The sequence below is a fragment of the Oryzias melastigma genome, linkage group LG11 (genome assembly GCF_002922805.2).
Source record: "Oryzias melastigma strain HK-1 linkage group LG11, ASM292280v2, whole genome shotgun sequence".
Taxonomy (NCBI): Eukaryota; Metazoa; Chordata; class Actinopteri; order Beloniformes; family Adrianichthyidae; genus Oryzias; species Oryzias melastigma.
The window spans coordinates 23063300-23080754 of NC_050522.1; the positions used below are offsets into that span (position 1 = coordinate 23063300).

At 37.7% G+C, this 17455-nt stretch overlaps 1 protein-coding gene across 1 annotated transcript in view; it reads right to left on the reverse strand.

Moving 5' to 3' along the window:
• The window catches only part of LOC112162452 (semaphorin-6C), a gene marked incomplete in the record, with an annotated part of 81229 nt that overhangs the window by 32773 nt on the left and 31001 nt on the right, over positions 1 to 17455 (reverse strand). Inside the window, 1 exon segment of the mRNA XM_024298234.2 lies at positions 764 to 813. Within this exon segment, the coding sequence (XP_024154002.1) occupies positions 764 to 813 (50 nt within the window).

The following is a 17455-nucleotide window of genomic DNA, read 5'->3' on the forward strand; positions in this document are numbered from 1 at the left end:
CACTCAGTAGAAAAGAGGCTAAAAGCATCAGATATATAAGCGTTTAACCCAAAACTTATTTTCGAATGGGGCTCCAATTACAAGGGTAATAAACTGGCTTTCCACCAGAACAGATACTATCATCAGTAATTATTGTTAATCTACCAGAACTCAATGTCCTCCCGTTTTCTACATTTACTTCAGCAGTATGGTAATGTAGGAGGGAACGATAGTAAAATGCTCTTCTTCTGACACAGAATCCTCATTGAACGTATCTGTTCTTTAGACTGCAGATGCTCTGAGTGATATCAACACAAACAACGTCAAAAATAGCATCCTATTTTCAGAGCATTAAGAAACAAAATCTGGTTTTGGGGCAAAAAAAAAAGAATAAAGACTTCACCACAGATTAAGTCGGGGATCCTTAGGCAGATCCAGACAACTATGGAAGCAGTATTTATGCCTTCTGACACTGGAGTATTTCAGAGTTTCTCAGGCACAGCTAAAGGAATAAGTAATAAGGCGTCTTTGAGAGCTGCCTCCAGGACCTGACTGTGAATAATCAGCAGCAGACAATCTAGGTTAGACTTCAAACCAAGAAAAAGAAAAATGCTGATTTATTTCAAAAGAGCAACACTAACCTGAATGGTTTAGGCGTCAATCCCAAACCAGCTAATTCATAATCCAAGATAACTAATAACCAGAGAAGCACTCAGAAACTAAACCACAGATGCTTCAGAATTTGAATCTTATCATTGTTGCAGCAAAGAAAGCTTTATCTTACAGTGACAGCTGCCGGAGTGGTTGCCCTCGATATCCTGCTGGAACCCGGCTCTGCAGAGGAAACAAAAAGACGGAGCAAAGATTAACCACGAGAGTAAAGGCTGGACCAATACATGAAATGATTGTTTCACATGTCGGCGATGAATGGCGGCCTTTGGAGGACCAGATAACACCTGAGGAATTGGTAAACAGCTCTCATTATTTTAGTCTAAGGCAGAACGAACAAACAGCAAGAAATAAAACTGCAAATGAAAAGAAATTTGATTTTACACATATATTTTCATCAAGTTTTTGATAATTTCATAATAAAAACAGTTTCTACAGCCACTTAAAATAATAATTTTCCGTAAAAATACCATAACTATACAGTATATAAAGATACTAATCTAAAATGTTGTGTTATTTATGGTTTATGTTTGCTCTAACACTATTGCTAACAAAACAAAAAATGGTGTCTTTACAATCTGATCCTGTTAAATATCTGTTTTATGAGTATTTTATTTGGTTTCTAGAATAAGATGTGTTAAAGTGAGCAAATTATGTACAAAATAGCTGGTTTTTCGGAATAATAAATGTGGCAGATTCACTCAAACTTTGTAGCTTCTGTGTTTTTAACACAATTTGATGTTAAAGTTCTAATATAATCATATTAGGATCTATTTTCAAAGCATTCCCAGTGGTCTTTTCATTGTGATTAAGCTGTTTCTGGCAACATTTTTTTCATTTTTAACATTTTCTAGGACATAGTTTCTGCTGAGCAGCAAGAGTTCATTAGAAATTCAGCTCTGATTTGTGGGCGGGACTATTGGCGCTCAGCAACCCCGCCCCCTTTCGCCACCCAGAGTATTTATTATGTCCTAAACATGCTCTTTCTTCAACATAATTTCTTCGTCTGCTCCTGATTCACAATAATTTATATTAAAAAATACTAAGAAATACAATTTTGAGCTTAATTTTGTCATCATTAAGAAAATGCCACCAAAAGCACAATTTTATTTAGATTGGGTTTTTAAATAATTTAATAAAAGGTGAGACAAGGAAAATAGTGAACTCCAAGAAGCAAACATTGAATAGCATTTATGCCAGGGAGAAAAAATAAAAAATAAAAAAAAAGCGACCAGTATTTGTCAGTAGCTACGTTTCCATTGACTATAAAATTGCACACATTGGATTTGCGATAAGACAATAAATTTGCCCAAAGGAAACAACAACTTCTAAAAAAAATTATATTTATTGAAGACAAGTTTTTGCACTTGAAGGAGGGTTTTTTTGAGGCGTATCGAAATGCAAAAACTGCAATGGAAACCCTACTTTTGAAATAAATAAGTCATGTGACCGACAATCGGACGTCACATTTAGCAGCAGGTTGAGCGTCATGCGGAATTGTTGGATCCACAGCTCCAACTAAGATTTCCCCAAATTCATTCATAGCCGCTCCAATGTAGCTCGCCGCCCCATGTCCTAAATAAGACGCAGACGTCTCCTTTGATAGATGAAGATGCCGTGACAGAAACTTACCACGAATGATTATTTTAATATTCGACAAATCATTTATTATTTTTTTTACTAGCTGACTAATCGAGTCATGCGTTAACTGGATGTAAACACACATCTTAACCATCGTTAGCTTTGTACTTGAAGTTTTTAAGCTATTTGTTAACTAAAAATAACTTCCTGTGACATCACTACACACGATTAGCACTACTGCTCGTGTGTTTTAAAGACAATAGCAGACACGACATTTAGAGATAATTTAGAGATAAAAAATTTAAAAACGACTAATCGACTATTAAATTACTCCGCGACTATTTAAATAGTCATCATAGTCTCGACTGATCGTGGCCCTAATCTGCTGTAGATCAAGCTGCTCTGTTTTTGAATGACTTATCGTCTTCGTTTTTTATTCGCGTACTTATGATTTAATGGAAACTGTAATTTCAAAATTGTGTTTTTTTCTACATTTCCAGAATTTTGACGTTTTCCGCAAATATGTAATGGAAATGCAGATACTGTGTTGTAATCCTTCATGTTAACCTTAAATACATGAACTAAGGACAATTTTAAATACTTTATATCAGAGAAATTTAAAAAATGTGGACACATTGCTCTGAGAAACATGTTTTAAATGATTATCTTCTGTATGTATTCACAGAATATAAGTAAATAATCCACTGCATGATACAACAGTATGCAGATACTTCCATTATTTCGATTATCTTATGCAAAAGCAAACATAAAAGAGTGAGATTAGTCGTGCAATAGGTCTTAATTTCCCTCTCCGAAGTTTCATGACTGATATTCCATTTTGCAGGTTTTACTGAGCGCGCTCAGTTACAAACTATCAACAGGGAAGCTCTTGGTTCCCTGACGTTTCTGGAGAGGCCTAATTATTTTCACAGAAGGATTTCAGAGAATGAAAACGTGTTTTTGTTTCTCTGAACGCGGCGGTTCGCATAAGACGCCGGATCACGCCGAGCTCCCAGTCTTATTTGTCTGGAACAATATGTTGACATTTCTTTTCAAATGATGGTGAAAAAAGAAGTGTTGTTCTGCAAAATGACCCCTTTCATTTCTTGATTTAATGTTAATCAGCGTGCATTTGAAACGCTCCAACGATTCTGTTTTCTTTGGCTCGTCTTTGTTTCTCTCCTCTGTCTGTCTTCTCTATTATCTCAGTCGTGTTGCATTCCTCTCGCCCTCGCTTTCCGTTTACACCTCAGCAGATGCAGGGGTGTGAAGCTGCAATCAGAAGTTTGGAACTGGATGGTCACACTGACCACACGAGACTCGTGAACCAAATGTTGTGTTAATAGAAAAGAGCTCAGTTTGTCTGAACTGAATCTGGGTTTCTAGTGGAATTAGAACATGAATGAATCGACCAGGAGGTAACCTTTTGAACTGGTAAAGCCAAAAAATGGGTATAAATAAAATATGTCAAAGAGTTATTATAGGTAAAACTTAGATTGGCTCAGCAACAAGCATTCAAACAATCACTTCCAATGAAAAGTCTATGTAAATGTGAACTTCAGTTTCAATTCAGTTTTTTCGAGTTGAAAGTTAAACCAGTTGAACTTTGATCATTCAGACTGGGATTTGGTAGTGATGTATGGATGGTGTCCTTTTTAATTGGTGGTGCCAACCGTTTGAAAATTGTTCATTAGGGAGAAATTAATAACCACCAAAACGTCAAGTGTTTCATTTATCTGAATAGAGCTGTGAAAGAAAAAGTCTGGAGCCTGATTCGCATCTAATGTGTCTTGGCGTAACTTCCTGCATGAATTGATGCGGATTGCTGATTGCAAAAAAGAGACCAATCGGCGAAATAAGACAAGCCGGCCACGAAAGACCGCGGAGAACCATGGAAAACCAGGGAGGACTGCGGAGAGCCATTGGAAAACCAGGAAGGACCGCGGAGAGCCATTGGAAAACCAGGGAGGACTGCGGAGAGCCATTGGAAAACCAGGGAGGACTGCGGAGAGCCATGGAAAATTGCAGATGATTGCAGAGAGCCATGGAAAACCGCGGATGACTACGAAGAACCATGGAAAACCGCGGAGGACTGCGGAGAACCATGGAAAGCCGAGGAGGACCGCGAAGAGCCATGGAAAACCGTGGAACACTGCGGAGAGACATGGAAAACCGGAGGATAGCCATGGAAAACCGGAGGATAGCCATGGAAAAACGCGGAGGACCGCGAAGAGTCATTGAAAACCGCGGATGACTACGAAGAACCATGGAAAACTGCGGAGGATCACGGAGAGCCATGGAAAACCGTGGAACACTGCGGAGAGACATGGAAAACTGGAGGATAGACATGGAAAAACGCGGAGGACTGCGGAGAACCATGGAAAGCCGCGGAGGACTGCGGAGAACCACAGATAACCGCGGTGGACCGCTGCACTTCGTGTCTAGTGTGAACTTTACCTTAGATTAACAAGGCCGCCTCCATTCCGAGCCGCTTTGCAGCGCTTCCGTGTCCAGTGTGAACCAGACATTTCATCAGAACTGCCCTGATGGAGGACGTCATGGCAGATCCTCTGACAGTTTTGGGCTGGACCATCACGCAGGTTCATACCATTTATAAATTACTTCTATGCAATTTTATTTTCTTAAAAAAAAAGAATCACAATAAAATACTCAAAAAGTAAATGTATTTCTGTGTAACAGAGTGTTATAATTTGATCAGGAAACTATGTTTGACTGGTTGATTTTTTTTCCATCTACCAACCAACTTGGCAGGTGACTCAAAAATTAAATTTTGGTCGATGTGGAAGTACAACAGATTGATTTAAATGATAATTCTCGAGCAAAAACAACAAAGTTATGACCTGAACAGCAGCAACACTCCAAAATACGAGAAGAAATTCGGAGAATTTGCTTTCAGTTTTTAGCTTATTCACAGGATGTTGAAAAAAAAATTTAAAATTGTATTTGTAGAATCAATGCTTTGTTTTTAAATGAACTGATCAAGCAGTTTAGTGCTCTGTTTTATACATAATAAATGTATTTAAATCTTCATAACCTCCTGATGACTACACATTTCAATAATGAGCAACAGAGCATATAAATTTGATAAATTTAGTTATTTGGTTTATTTTGTGATATATATCGTTATCGCCTGATATGAAAACAATTATATTGTGATATAAATATAAATTCCATACACGTTTATGTAGATAAAAACTTTTTTTTTTTTTTTATCTGTAAATGCTGCTTGAAAAGTAATTGCACAACTAAAAACCAGAATCCACTGGTTAGGGCTTGAGATTTTACTTTCTGTTTGTTCAGTTTGGATAAAAAAAGATTTTTGTTTAGTGAAAAAAAAGTGCAAATCTGTAAACTTTCTGAGCCAAAACCCATATTAAGTAAGAAAAATTGGCAGAGAAGACTTAAAAGAACACTTTCTTTTAATCTAATAACAAACGTTATTTATAGATAGAGTCTCTTCGGAGAACTTCTCCACAGATCTACCCTCAAACCTTCACTTCCACACTGCAGTTCTGGCATTTCCTTTTCGTGACCTTACATGAGAACACTCAGGCCTCTGAGGCTTTCACGGTCTCAGACCTCAAACCCGAAAGAATAAAATGTATTTGAAGTTGAAATTTACTCAGCATCTCTCAGCTGGATTATCAGAGACAATATTTGGATCCCAGACGAAGGGAAATGCATATTTAAAAAGGAGCAAGAATCGATCTGAGGAAGAATCGTCCAGAGACAAATGTGAACTTTAGGCTCGCTTATGATTTTGCATTTTAGACCATTTATTTACATAATATGGTGCTTTAGAATTGTGAAGTTTGCTTCATTTCTGCTAAAGAAATTAGCATAAATATGCATAATAAAATCATTTGGATTCATTTTAAATGTATAGTTAACGATGACATCATTTTGCTTTCCTGCTCTCCTTCAGTCTACATTTTCGTCTGTGTACCTCGCATATTTGTTAACTCCTCCGCCCCCTCAGTCACTCAATATTTATCTCCCTTATTGCTCATTCCCGTTCTCCATTGCCATCTTTCAGTTTCGAGCTACATTTCCACCAGCGTGGGCTGAGCTGTTACTGAAGGGGTAAAAAAAAAAAAGAGAGAAGCAGAACAGGAGGAGGCCTGAGCAACGCTGAGCCACTATATATCCCAACCACTCCGAGGCACCTGAACGCCTCGCTCAGCTAGCGGGGAGCGACTCGTCGGAGGAGGAGGAGAGGATGAAAATAGTCTGCGGTAAAATACAGCCAAGTTACGAGAAGCTGCGTTTGCTGAACTGAGCATTTTGGTGTTCTTTATGAGTCTACACTGGAGGCGTTAACAGGTATGATGGGAGATTTAACTGAACATTTAACTTTCTCCTAATGCCGGGAGTGGGGGGTCATCGATCTTTCAACAGTTCTATTATAGGTGAATAATAGGGCTGTCTGGATGTTCTCCCTTTCTCCTAATTCTACATTTTACCTCCCTGCAGCACGTAATAAGTGAAGTCCAGTGTTGGTGCAGTTAAAGAAGTAAAAGGTCGGAAGCTTTACAGTCATGAAGCTACCGACTCACCATTGTTGAGAGCTTTAGCTTGCTGCTCTGACAAAAATATTTTATAAATTATAAGTATTTTATAGGTCTTCTACTATGAGAAGAATGCTACAAGAACATGTAAAAACACAACTAAGACAATTTTCATGTGATTGTGTCTTCATACGTCATCATGACTAATAAATCTTGATTTATTAATTTATTTAGACGTATTGGTGGATTTGAGTGAGGTCTGTCCCGTTTGGCAACATTTTCACGACTGTCGTGCATGGTGGTGGAAGTTTGATGATCAGCAGATATTTAAAACTTCATTTTAGAAGATCGTTTGATCACTAATGCAAAAAGAACCCATTAAACTAGAGCACATGTGTCAAAGTCGAGGCCCTCCAGATCATAATACTTTATTGTTATTAATTATCTCGGATAATTTTGACAAAATATGTTTTTATGAAGAGTAAAATATTTAAATTAATTTCAGGTTTAAGTTGATTTATTCTGGAATAATATTCCTGCCTTTTAATTATTCATATTTATGTTAGAGTTTCATTTTTAAAGTTTTAAAAATTGGGATTCTGCTACCTTTTTGGACTATTTTGGCATTTACCAAGATTTTTTTAGGTTATTTTATGCTGTTTTGGCTACATTAGGCCTTTTTCAGTTTTTAGGCTATTTTTGGAGTTTATGTTTCAGCTACATTTGGCTAATTTTGGCTTTTTTTATTTGTTTAGAGTTGGAGTCGGGCAGATATTTTTATGCTAGCTGTTTTGGCTAATTTAGGCTTTTATGTTTTCTTTTTTGGCTGTTTTGATATTTAGCTATTTCTTTAGCCACATGCTAGCTTTTTTGTGCGTTTTAGACTATTTTGGAGTTAGGCTAATATTTATATGCTAGCTGTTTTGGCTAATTTGGCTTTTCAGTTTTTAAGATGTTTTGAAGTTTAGCTATTTTTTCAGCTACATGCTAGCTGTTTTGGCTAATTTTGTTCTTTCTTTTTAAGGCTAATTTGGCATTTAGCTAATATTTTAGCTAGCTATCAGCTCCAATGTTTTTAGCTTTAGCATCTTCAGCTATCAGCACTAGCATCCTGAGTTGTCAACTTGAGCTTACAGCATTTACACAGCAGGTAATGCTATATATCTAGTTCAAAGATATGTCCAAAAGTTACGGTTTTAAAGTTTTAAAAATATATTTTTAAGAGTGTTCAATAAATGTTAATCCTGGTCGGCCCGCGACCTAAGATGTGTTTTGGATTTTGGCCCCTTTTGTGATTGAGTTGGGGTAAAATAGTATTTAGTCAGCCACCAATTGTGCAAGTTCTCCCACTTAAAGGATAACCAAACCCTTAACCAACATTTTTCGGCCGTTTATTTCTATAAATGGGGCTTTAAAAGTGCTGTTCTGACAAATTTTAGACAAATTATATATTTATAAATAAATAAATAAATAAAGCAAAGGGACCAGGACAACTGATCCGTGTAAAGGAAATTATAAACGTGGGAATGTCTGGTCAGATTTAGAGTGAAAACCTCCTTATATCAGCATTGAAGATGAAACATGGTTGATCCCAAACACACAGCTCAGGTAACGAAGGAGTGTCTTCATGAGAAGCATTTCAGCGTCCTGGAGTGTCCTAGCCAGTCTCCAGATCTCAGAAAATCTTTGGAGGGAGTTGAAAATCAGTCAGCCCCAAAACATCACTGCTCTAGAGGAGATCTGCATGGAGGAATGGACCAGCAACAGTTTGTGATCTTGTGAAAACATTTAACTACTGTCATTGCCAACAAAGGTATAATAAAGTTTTGAGGTGAACTTCTGTTATTGAACTTATGTTCCACCTTAATTTACAAATTCATTCTTTAAAAATCAGATTTTCTGTTTTTTTTGTCTCATTTTGCCTCTTATAGTTGAGGTATACCGATGGTGAAGACTACAAGCCTCTCTCATCTTTTTAAGGGGGAGAACTTGCACAATTGGCTAAAGATAAATGTAAATGTGCTGTACAGTGAATACATTTCACTAAAATTAAGCCGTTAAAATAAATTCTTATGCTATAATTTGGAGAAAAGTTTGCTCATGTGAAAGAACAATCCTTCAAATCACCTGATTTTTGCACATTTTCAACGATGTTCCTCATTATTTTTGAAGTTTTCTTTATAACTTTTGTTTCTCCTCTTTTCATCTTTTTTTCTTACATAACATCCCTCACTTTTTATCACTGACAGAAGCTCCCTCTTGTCAACACAAGTTTAAAATCACTTTAAGATATTTTTCAACCCCTGGGAAAAAAAAAAAAAAGTCTCTGCCTGTAAAACTTGTTCTAAATTTATGCTTCAATCAGCTGCAACAGTCAAGCTCTGCTGGCTTTTCTGTACTCGGCTTGGTTTGATAAAGCCACCAAACCGTCTGCTTTTGGACACTTTCAAATTCTGCTTTGGCACAGCAACATCAAAACCCACCACCTCGCACTCGGTTCTCTACTTCCTCCATAATTTGACTCGCACTCCGAGTGTCCTCGTGTCAAAAGATCTGAGCAGATTTTAAAAAAGAGAAGTTGGAATTTATTTTAAACAAAAGCTGGTTGGGAGGAAATGCAAATAAAGAAGTGCTTGCATGGTTTTTTTCTGAGCTTTACATACTAACCCGACGTCGGACTTCAAACTGAATGTGTTACCAAACACACTGAGCCCAACAGCTTTATATAAAAGGGATTTCAAAATCTTTGCTTTAAAGTTCCGTCCCTTTGACTGAAGAAAAAAAAGAATCTGCATTTGAATTTGACATAAATACGTTCTCAGCTATGATCCAATCAACAAAAACAACACATATTGAGTCAAAACAATTAGATGAGGGTACAACGGATCGGATTTAGAGCCAATTTTAGATCATTAAAAGGAAAAAAAAAAAATTAAAACTTAAAGTTTACAATAGTATTTCCCTGTAGATACAGAACTCTACTGCACAGACTTTGAGGTTGTGACGTTAACAACATCTGATCCAATGCAGGATTGGGAACTGTTGTGACTTATGTAACAGAGATGGGAACTTTACTGAAGCTAATAGAAGATAATCACTAAACTTCGACAGAATTTCTCAGAGTTCTTTGCAGGCTACAGACGACAAAAACAGAGTCGTCAGTCATCAGCGGCCTCACTTCGGCAGACAGGTTTGCGGCGCTTTACGATGTTCATTACAGGGAAACAGAATCTGCAGACGGTTTAGATACAAACGACAGTTTTGGAGGATTCACTGGAGGCAGCCTCATCTACAAAGTTACTGTTTTGTTAATATACTGTTCATAGAATGAATATATTTTAGGCTTAATGTTTTTTTAATTCTCAAATAACCTCATAACAAATTGTTTTTATTGTTTGTTATTTTTTAAGACAAATAAAACTCACAGGACTTAGTTTTTATTTGTTTTATAACAAAAGTCTTTGACGTTTTTGATAAACTTCCATTATGACCATCTTTTGCTCTTTCAATTATCACGCCAAAGTTTATTAGAACTTCCCCTCTAAATTGTGGGCGGGACTAAGTTATGGCCCAACCCAATGTATTTTCTTTCTGTGTGCTCCTGATTCACAGTAATTTGAACAGAAATGTAATTTTAAGTTCAAGTTTTTTTTATATATGTTATTAGAAATATGCCAAAAGGACATGCCAACGCCAACAAAAACACAATTTTTATCAGCTTTTTTTGACATTTCAAACTCAATTTAAAGGCCCTATGCCATGTAAAATCTACTTTTTTAACTTTTACATTTTAATTCCTCACTACAAAAACCCCCAAAGTGATATTTTGCTCTTTTCACAAGTTTCTAAGCATTACTCTAAAACTCTGTACTGTGAGCACCAGCCCCTTCTAACCCACAAAAACGAGCGGATTCTCAAATTGTGACATAGATAAGTGAGGAACAACCTCTTCTAATCCACAAAAACGAGTCAGTTCTCAAATTGTGACGTAGATAGGTGAGGAACAGCCCCTTCTATTAAACAAAAACAAGCCGGTTCTCACATTGTGACATAGATATGTAAAGAACAGCCCCTTCTAATCCACAAAAACGAGCCGTTCTCACATTGTGACATAGAGAGGTGAGGAACAGTCCCTTCTAATCCACAAAAACAAGTTGCTTTCCCATATGGACATAGATGAGTGAGGAACAGTCCCTTCTAATCCACAAAAACGAATAGGTTCTCCCATTGTGACGTAGATAAGGGTGGAAAAGCCCATTCTAATCCACAAAAACGAATAGGTTCTCACATTGTGACATAGATAAGGGAGGAACAGTCCCTTCTAATCCACAAAAACGAGTCAGTTCTCACATTGTGACGTAGATAGGTGAGGAACAGCTCCTTCTAATCCACAAAAAACGAGCCGTTCTCACATTTGGACGTAGATAAGTGAGGAACAGCTCCTTCTAATCCACAAAAACAAGTCACTTTCCCATTTGGACATAGATGAGTGAGGAACAGCCCCTTCTAATCAAAAAAAACGAATAGGTTCTCCCATTGTGACGTAGATAAAGGAGGAACAGGCCCTTCTAATCCACAAAAACAAGCCGGTTCTCCTATTGTGACGTAGATAAGTGAGGAACAGTCCCTTCTAATCGATAAAAACAAGTCGCTTTCCCATTTGAACGTAGATAAGTGAGGAACAGCTCCTTCTAATCCACAAAAACAAGTCGCTTTCCCATTTGGACATGGATAAGTGAGGAACAGCCCCCTCTAATCCACAAAAACGAACTGTTCTCACATTGTGACGTAGATAAGTGAGGAACAGTCCCTTCTAATCCACAAAAATAAGCGGGTTCTCACATTTTGACTTAACAAAATGAGGAACAGCCCCTTCCAAGAAGAGTTTGCGCTGCAAGCTCCGCCCCCAGACTAACACACACACCCACTTTCACCGCTGATCGGAATAAACACTTTTATTTCATATGCACAATGTGCATATCCATCATCGTTTGTCTTCATGGATGAAACGCAGACACAATAACTAAATATTAGCATTTCAGTATTAATATTTCAGTATTTATTACTGAATTACAAAAAAACATGGATCAGAGATTTAACTTTCACATAATTAATTATTAGAGAGCAGAATGTAATAACTTCTAGATGCTTCAATTCAAGAAAAAATGAGTTTTTGGGCACAGTAAATAGTGATTACTTATTTTTTATTTTATATTTCAGATCATTATCTGTTATAGAAGATGCATAATTTTAATTTTTTTAGGCTTTTGAAATTGAAAATTAGGATTAAAGCTAAAAATAAGTAAAGTCACGAGCTTTTAGATTTTTTTTTTTAAACTTTTGATTAGATTTTCTTTTATAGCTTATTGTCTTCAAAAGTTTATTTCTCTGCTGCAGTCGTTTCTTCCAAAATCTGATATTGTATGCAAGATTTATTGAGGTTAAAAGTTATAATCAAGTATTAAAACATAGTTATTGCAGCTCCATGAAAAGCAGACGTCCTTAAACGAACTTTCACTTCAGCTTCAACTGTGATTGAGAAACAAATATATCAACTTAAAAAAATCTCTGAGAACAAAAAGAATACTTGTTTCGCTCATCCTCCTCCTGGTTTTTTTGCTCCTTTCTCCTTCTTGCATCACAGCTTCGCTTCCCCCTCAGTTTCCTTCATCTCCCCTTTTTCATCTCCACCCGCTCAACCTGTCCATTTTAATCTTCCTGCAGCGTCTCCACCGCGCTCCGTCTGCGCCGCTGTCTGTATTAAATATACCAGCTCAGTGTCTTTTGTGGAGCCACTGAAGATTTTATTGCTTCCTGTGTCTCTGCGTGGGAGGGGAACTTTTTTGAAGTTGGCAGAAAACAACATCTGACTTCATCTGGCATTCTTATCCTGCTGAAATGGATTCTTTCAGAAAGGAATTAAGCGAACCGGAGCAGCGGCGGCTGCCTGTGCCGCCATCAAAAACATCCCTTCAGGAGAACCTCGAAAGTTGAGGATGGAGGAGGCCCGTACAAACATGCTCTTCATGTTTGTTGCAGAATATCTCAATGTATTTATTAACATTTATAACGTTTTTTGTCAAAATATGTGGTATGAAACAGCGTTTTTTAGATTAATGTGCAAAAATTGTGGAAAATGAAGCAAATGTGCCAAAAATTAAGTGCTTATTTGTCTGAAATTGTCAACTATAATTTCAAGCCTTATTCAGACATGATTAAGTCGTTTATCATGTTCACATAAATTATTTAAGTTTTATGATAAATAGTCCTAATTTGGGATTGAATTTTCAACATTTTTAAACAAAGGCTCAATGTTTTTGACTTGGATCGGAGCGGAAAACTTGAAAATCATTAGCTGGAAGGAAGTCCAGAACGGGAGGAGAAATATTCTTGTTTTTGGTTGAAAAATACTTTTATAACCGGCGACCCTAAAAATACGTTTTTCTGTATAACCTTTGAAACTTTACTATCAAAGAACACTCTTTGACATACCGTTAACTCCTCACACGATCGACGTGGATTAGCTAATCTGTGGAGAAAAGCGGTTTTATGCTGGGAAGCAACAATTTAAGGCGGTTTTTCACTGATATAAAGAGTTATATTCCAAAAGCCACTTTTCTCTACGACACAATAAGCTAAAGAGCTAAAGTTTCAACGTAAAAGTCTTAACAGTTTTACAAATCTGAACACTTTCGTTCATTTCTTTTTTTAAATTAATAAAGCGCTTACCCTCTTTTTGACACATTTTAAGCTAATCCTGAACACTAAACTGTTTATTCACAATAAAGTTTTAATATAAGTGGCTAAAACTTTTAAAGGTTTACTTTTAAAAGTGTCTATTTTCCGAGTCCGAACATTCCCTCATGAACGCTTTTCCCCGACGTCATCCCAGTTAGCACAGAAATGAGTCACAGTTTGTTTTTTTCTTTTTTTACCAATTTCTACAAGAAAAATTACATTTGTGTCAAATATTCAAGTATTTTATTTGAAGTATGTTTGGAAACCTTACTTTTACTAACGTTTGTCTGATTTGATGCGACTTATCCTAAAATATAATTCAAGTTCCTCCTCACCGAGTCACAGTGTTAAAATAAAAGCTCCAAGGTTTTCGGTTTTAAAATATATACATTTATTTGCTATTTCTTTCTGTCATGAGGTGAATAACCAAAAACGCAGCACATCTGCTTGTGGTCCGACCCTTCCAGAATGCTTTAGAACCCACAAATCAAAAAGTTTGCCCACCTCTGGTCTAGGGAGACGATCCCTCCTTCATCCCTGAGGTTTCATTTTATTTGTTAGAGTTTTTGGAGGATCTTAGGACAGGGATGCCCAGTTTAGCTTACTCTGTTTATTTTAGTTTAACTACTGGCTATTGTTTATATTTTATGACTTATTTTATGTTTTTGTACCGGTGTAAAGCTGTATTCCAGTTTTAATATTGGGCTAAATAAATATATTGATTGAATTTAAGCAGCCTGTTCACCAAATCTGTGACACTGAAACATTTTTTGGGGGAATTTGTGTTCAATGGAATGAAGCCTAAACTCTAAAAACTGGAAACAATCAAAACTGGAATCAAGAAGCGACTACATTTCCTTTCATGTGGACTAAAAGCAGGACGAGTCAGCCGTTCAACAGTTTTCTGTTAATCGGCATCCACTTCAAACCATCAGATGAGTGGTAAAAAAAAAGCCGTGCTTCTCCTCTAACCAGCTGTCTCTGAAAAGTCGATTTGGTCACAGAAAGAGGCGCACAGGGGGAGGCTTCAACCTGCCTGATGTGAGGAGACGCATGGAGGGGAGGCGGGCGAATACAACGAGGATCGATACGAGGATTACCTGCTGGAATATTCCTGCGTGACATGGATTCAATCGACATCTGTTTGAGGCGCTGCAGTGAACGGACACACACTAGGATGGAAATCTAAAGACGGACCGGATAAATTCAGGAATAAAACTCTCATAGAACATCGTTTGGAAAAACGCAAAAATTCTTCATTACATTTTTACACCAGTAGAGAAGTACAAATCAATCTACTAGATTCTCTTGAGCTGGAGTTGAAAATTCATATTTTAAAGAAAATTATTTTTTTCCTTTTCTTCTGACAATTAATGCTTTAAATGATCTTATGGTTGTTTTATACTTTAAAAGTCATAATTACAGATAATTACAATACAACTGCACTAGAAAATATGACATTTTTGCCAATAAATTTGGAATAATATTTTAGACTTCAACGTATCAGCCGTGTTACAACAGTCTATCAGTTCATCTGTCCTCTTGCATCATGAAGGTACATCAACATCTCTTTTAGTGTTTCTTAATGTCGCCAGAACCTTAACTCTTGGGTCTGGATACTGTAAAAAGCTGATGTGCAAAAACAAATAAAAAAACAAAAAAAGTCTTTTTAACTGACTGCTAACGTTGACTGTATAAGACAACTGGACTGAGTTGGTGTGACACGGAAAAAAGTTTACTTCCGTCTCCACTGATATGACGTCAGTTCAAGAGCTATTTAGTAGGATAGTGGAGCCATGTTGGAGCCAAGCAATGTCAGAAAGTCATAATAAGTCATCGACTGTATGTGAGAACTGGACAGAGTGACCCCTCCCCCCACTTGTGTTCCAAACAGGGAGTACCCACTGGCTCCAAGAAGACAAAACCCCATATAGACCTATAGAGAAATAAATCAATGCATTCTCACTCCCACCGCGCCATATATGGACGTACGGTTTGGGCCCCCTCCGCGCCACTTCTTGAATTTTTGCGTGTCCCCAACTCGTCGCTTTTTAATGTAGTTCCCATTAAACCAACTTCTGGGCCGTGAGCCAGTGCGAGGACTGCTTGGTAGCAGGACACAGACGGGGAAAGAAGGCATATACTAATCAGGGGTCCCCCAACCCTCGGACCGGTACCCTAACCAGCACGAGTTGGGGACACCCAAAACATCCAAAAGGGGTGAGGAGGGAGCCCGAACCATACGTCCACATGTGAAGAGTTGGGAGTGAGAATGTATAGCTTTAATCCATTGATTCTATATGAGAACTGGACTGAGTGACCCCCACCTGGTGTTCCAAACAGGAAACATTGGCTCCAACCAATCAATGTTCACAGCGACTGGAATGACTTCATTTTAGTTGGATCCAGAAATATGCCATTTTCTATGGATGACGTCACACTCGCTCGGTCCAGCTTTCTCATACAGTCAATGGTCTGAGTCAACGTTTCCATGGAAACCACTTTCCCCAATAGGGAGTGAGCTCATGTGAAGGCTACACTCCTACCACTTGAAAGTAGGCTACACAAAATCTGTCAATTAATCCCTTTGGGGGCCAGCAGGCTCCACCTACTTTTATTGAGGCATCTCATTGGTCAGTTTATAACTTGAATAATTTTTTCTTTTTAAATTGCAATAAAATATTGATAATAAAATTAAAGAAAATGTATCAAATAAAAAATGGTTATTCTGTCAAATAGAAAGACTACAGTAAGTCTGTGGGATTTTGACTTCTAGGAACCAGCAGGTACTTCCTGTTTGAAACAATAGGGGGGAGGAGTCACTCCGTCCAGTTCTTATATACAGTCAACTTCTAACAAATACATTCATTTGATAAAGACTGGTTTTCTTGTTCTTCCTCCTTCAAGTAAAACTTGAGTCATTCATTGACTTTCTATTAAAAGATGAAAATAAAAAGCATAAAAATTGGAAATTAACCAACGTTTTCAAGAAAATATCAGAATATTGATGATGAAAACTGTGTTTTTGTTGGTTCATCAGTATCTGTGTGATAAGAATCTGCAGCACCAGCGAACCTTCAAATCAGATTTGCTGTCCTGCTCCACCTTTCAGTCAATACCGAGGGTGTCAGCGTGGCGCCACGTTGGAACACTTCATGACAATCGATGCGGCGTTGGTCCCCCACCACCCTCTCGAAGGGATATTATGCTCATTTCACCCCCAAGGGACCAACTTCTTTTAAACCCCACAAGTTCATTTTCAGCCTCTTGATCAGCAAATATTATCCAAAAGAGACTTTGGCGGTCCTGAACTCTGGCAGAAAATCGGTACCCGCGCCGCGCAGACTCATCAGCGGCCGCACGACTAAATGAACGTGCAAATGTCTTCCAGCCACTTGCAGAGCAACGGGTTTGAGGGCACAGCGAGCGGCGCTTCTTCAGGCGGCGGTAGGAAACACGGAGGACGAAGCTGTGAGCCGAGGGAATTCAAAGTGACACATCAGTAGAACTGTAAAGCACATCTAAAAGAGCACAAAGTGGACTGGGGGCTGCAGGGGACGCTGCAGAAATCAGAGCCGTCCTTCGCTTTAATGAAATGATTTATTTGCCGCCTCTCTACTTAAAGAGCAATTTTTTCCCTATTTGTTTAAATCTTATGAGTCATATTTATAATTCAAACTGTAGCTCTGTAATGAACCCAATCTACAAAAGATTCAGAAATTAGCAACATTTTCTTTTATTTATTTATTCTATGAGGTTTATTTGAACTAAAACTCAACTCGTCGACACGTCTGGCAGGAGATTCTTTGGTCTTTTATCTTTGAATCAACAAAAACACAGTTTGAGGCTTTTGCGTCCTCGCCGCCGCCGCAGCATCTCCCGTTCGCTCTGAAGTGTGTCACTCACTGAAGCAATGCGGAGACGCCGGTTATCTGCAGTGCAGACTAGTAATGAAGGAG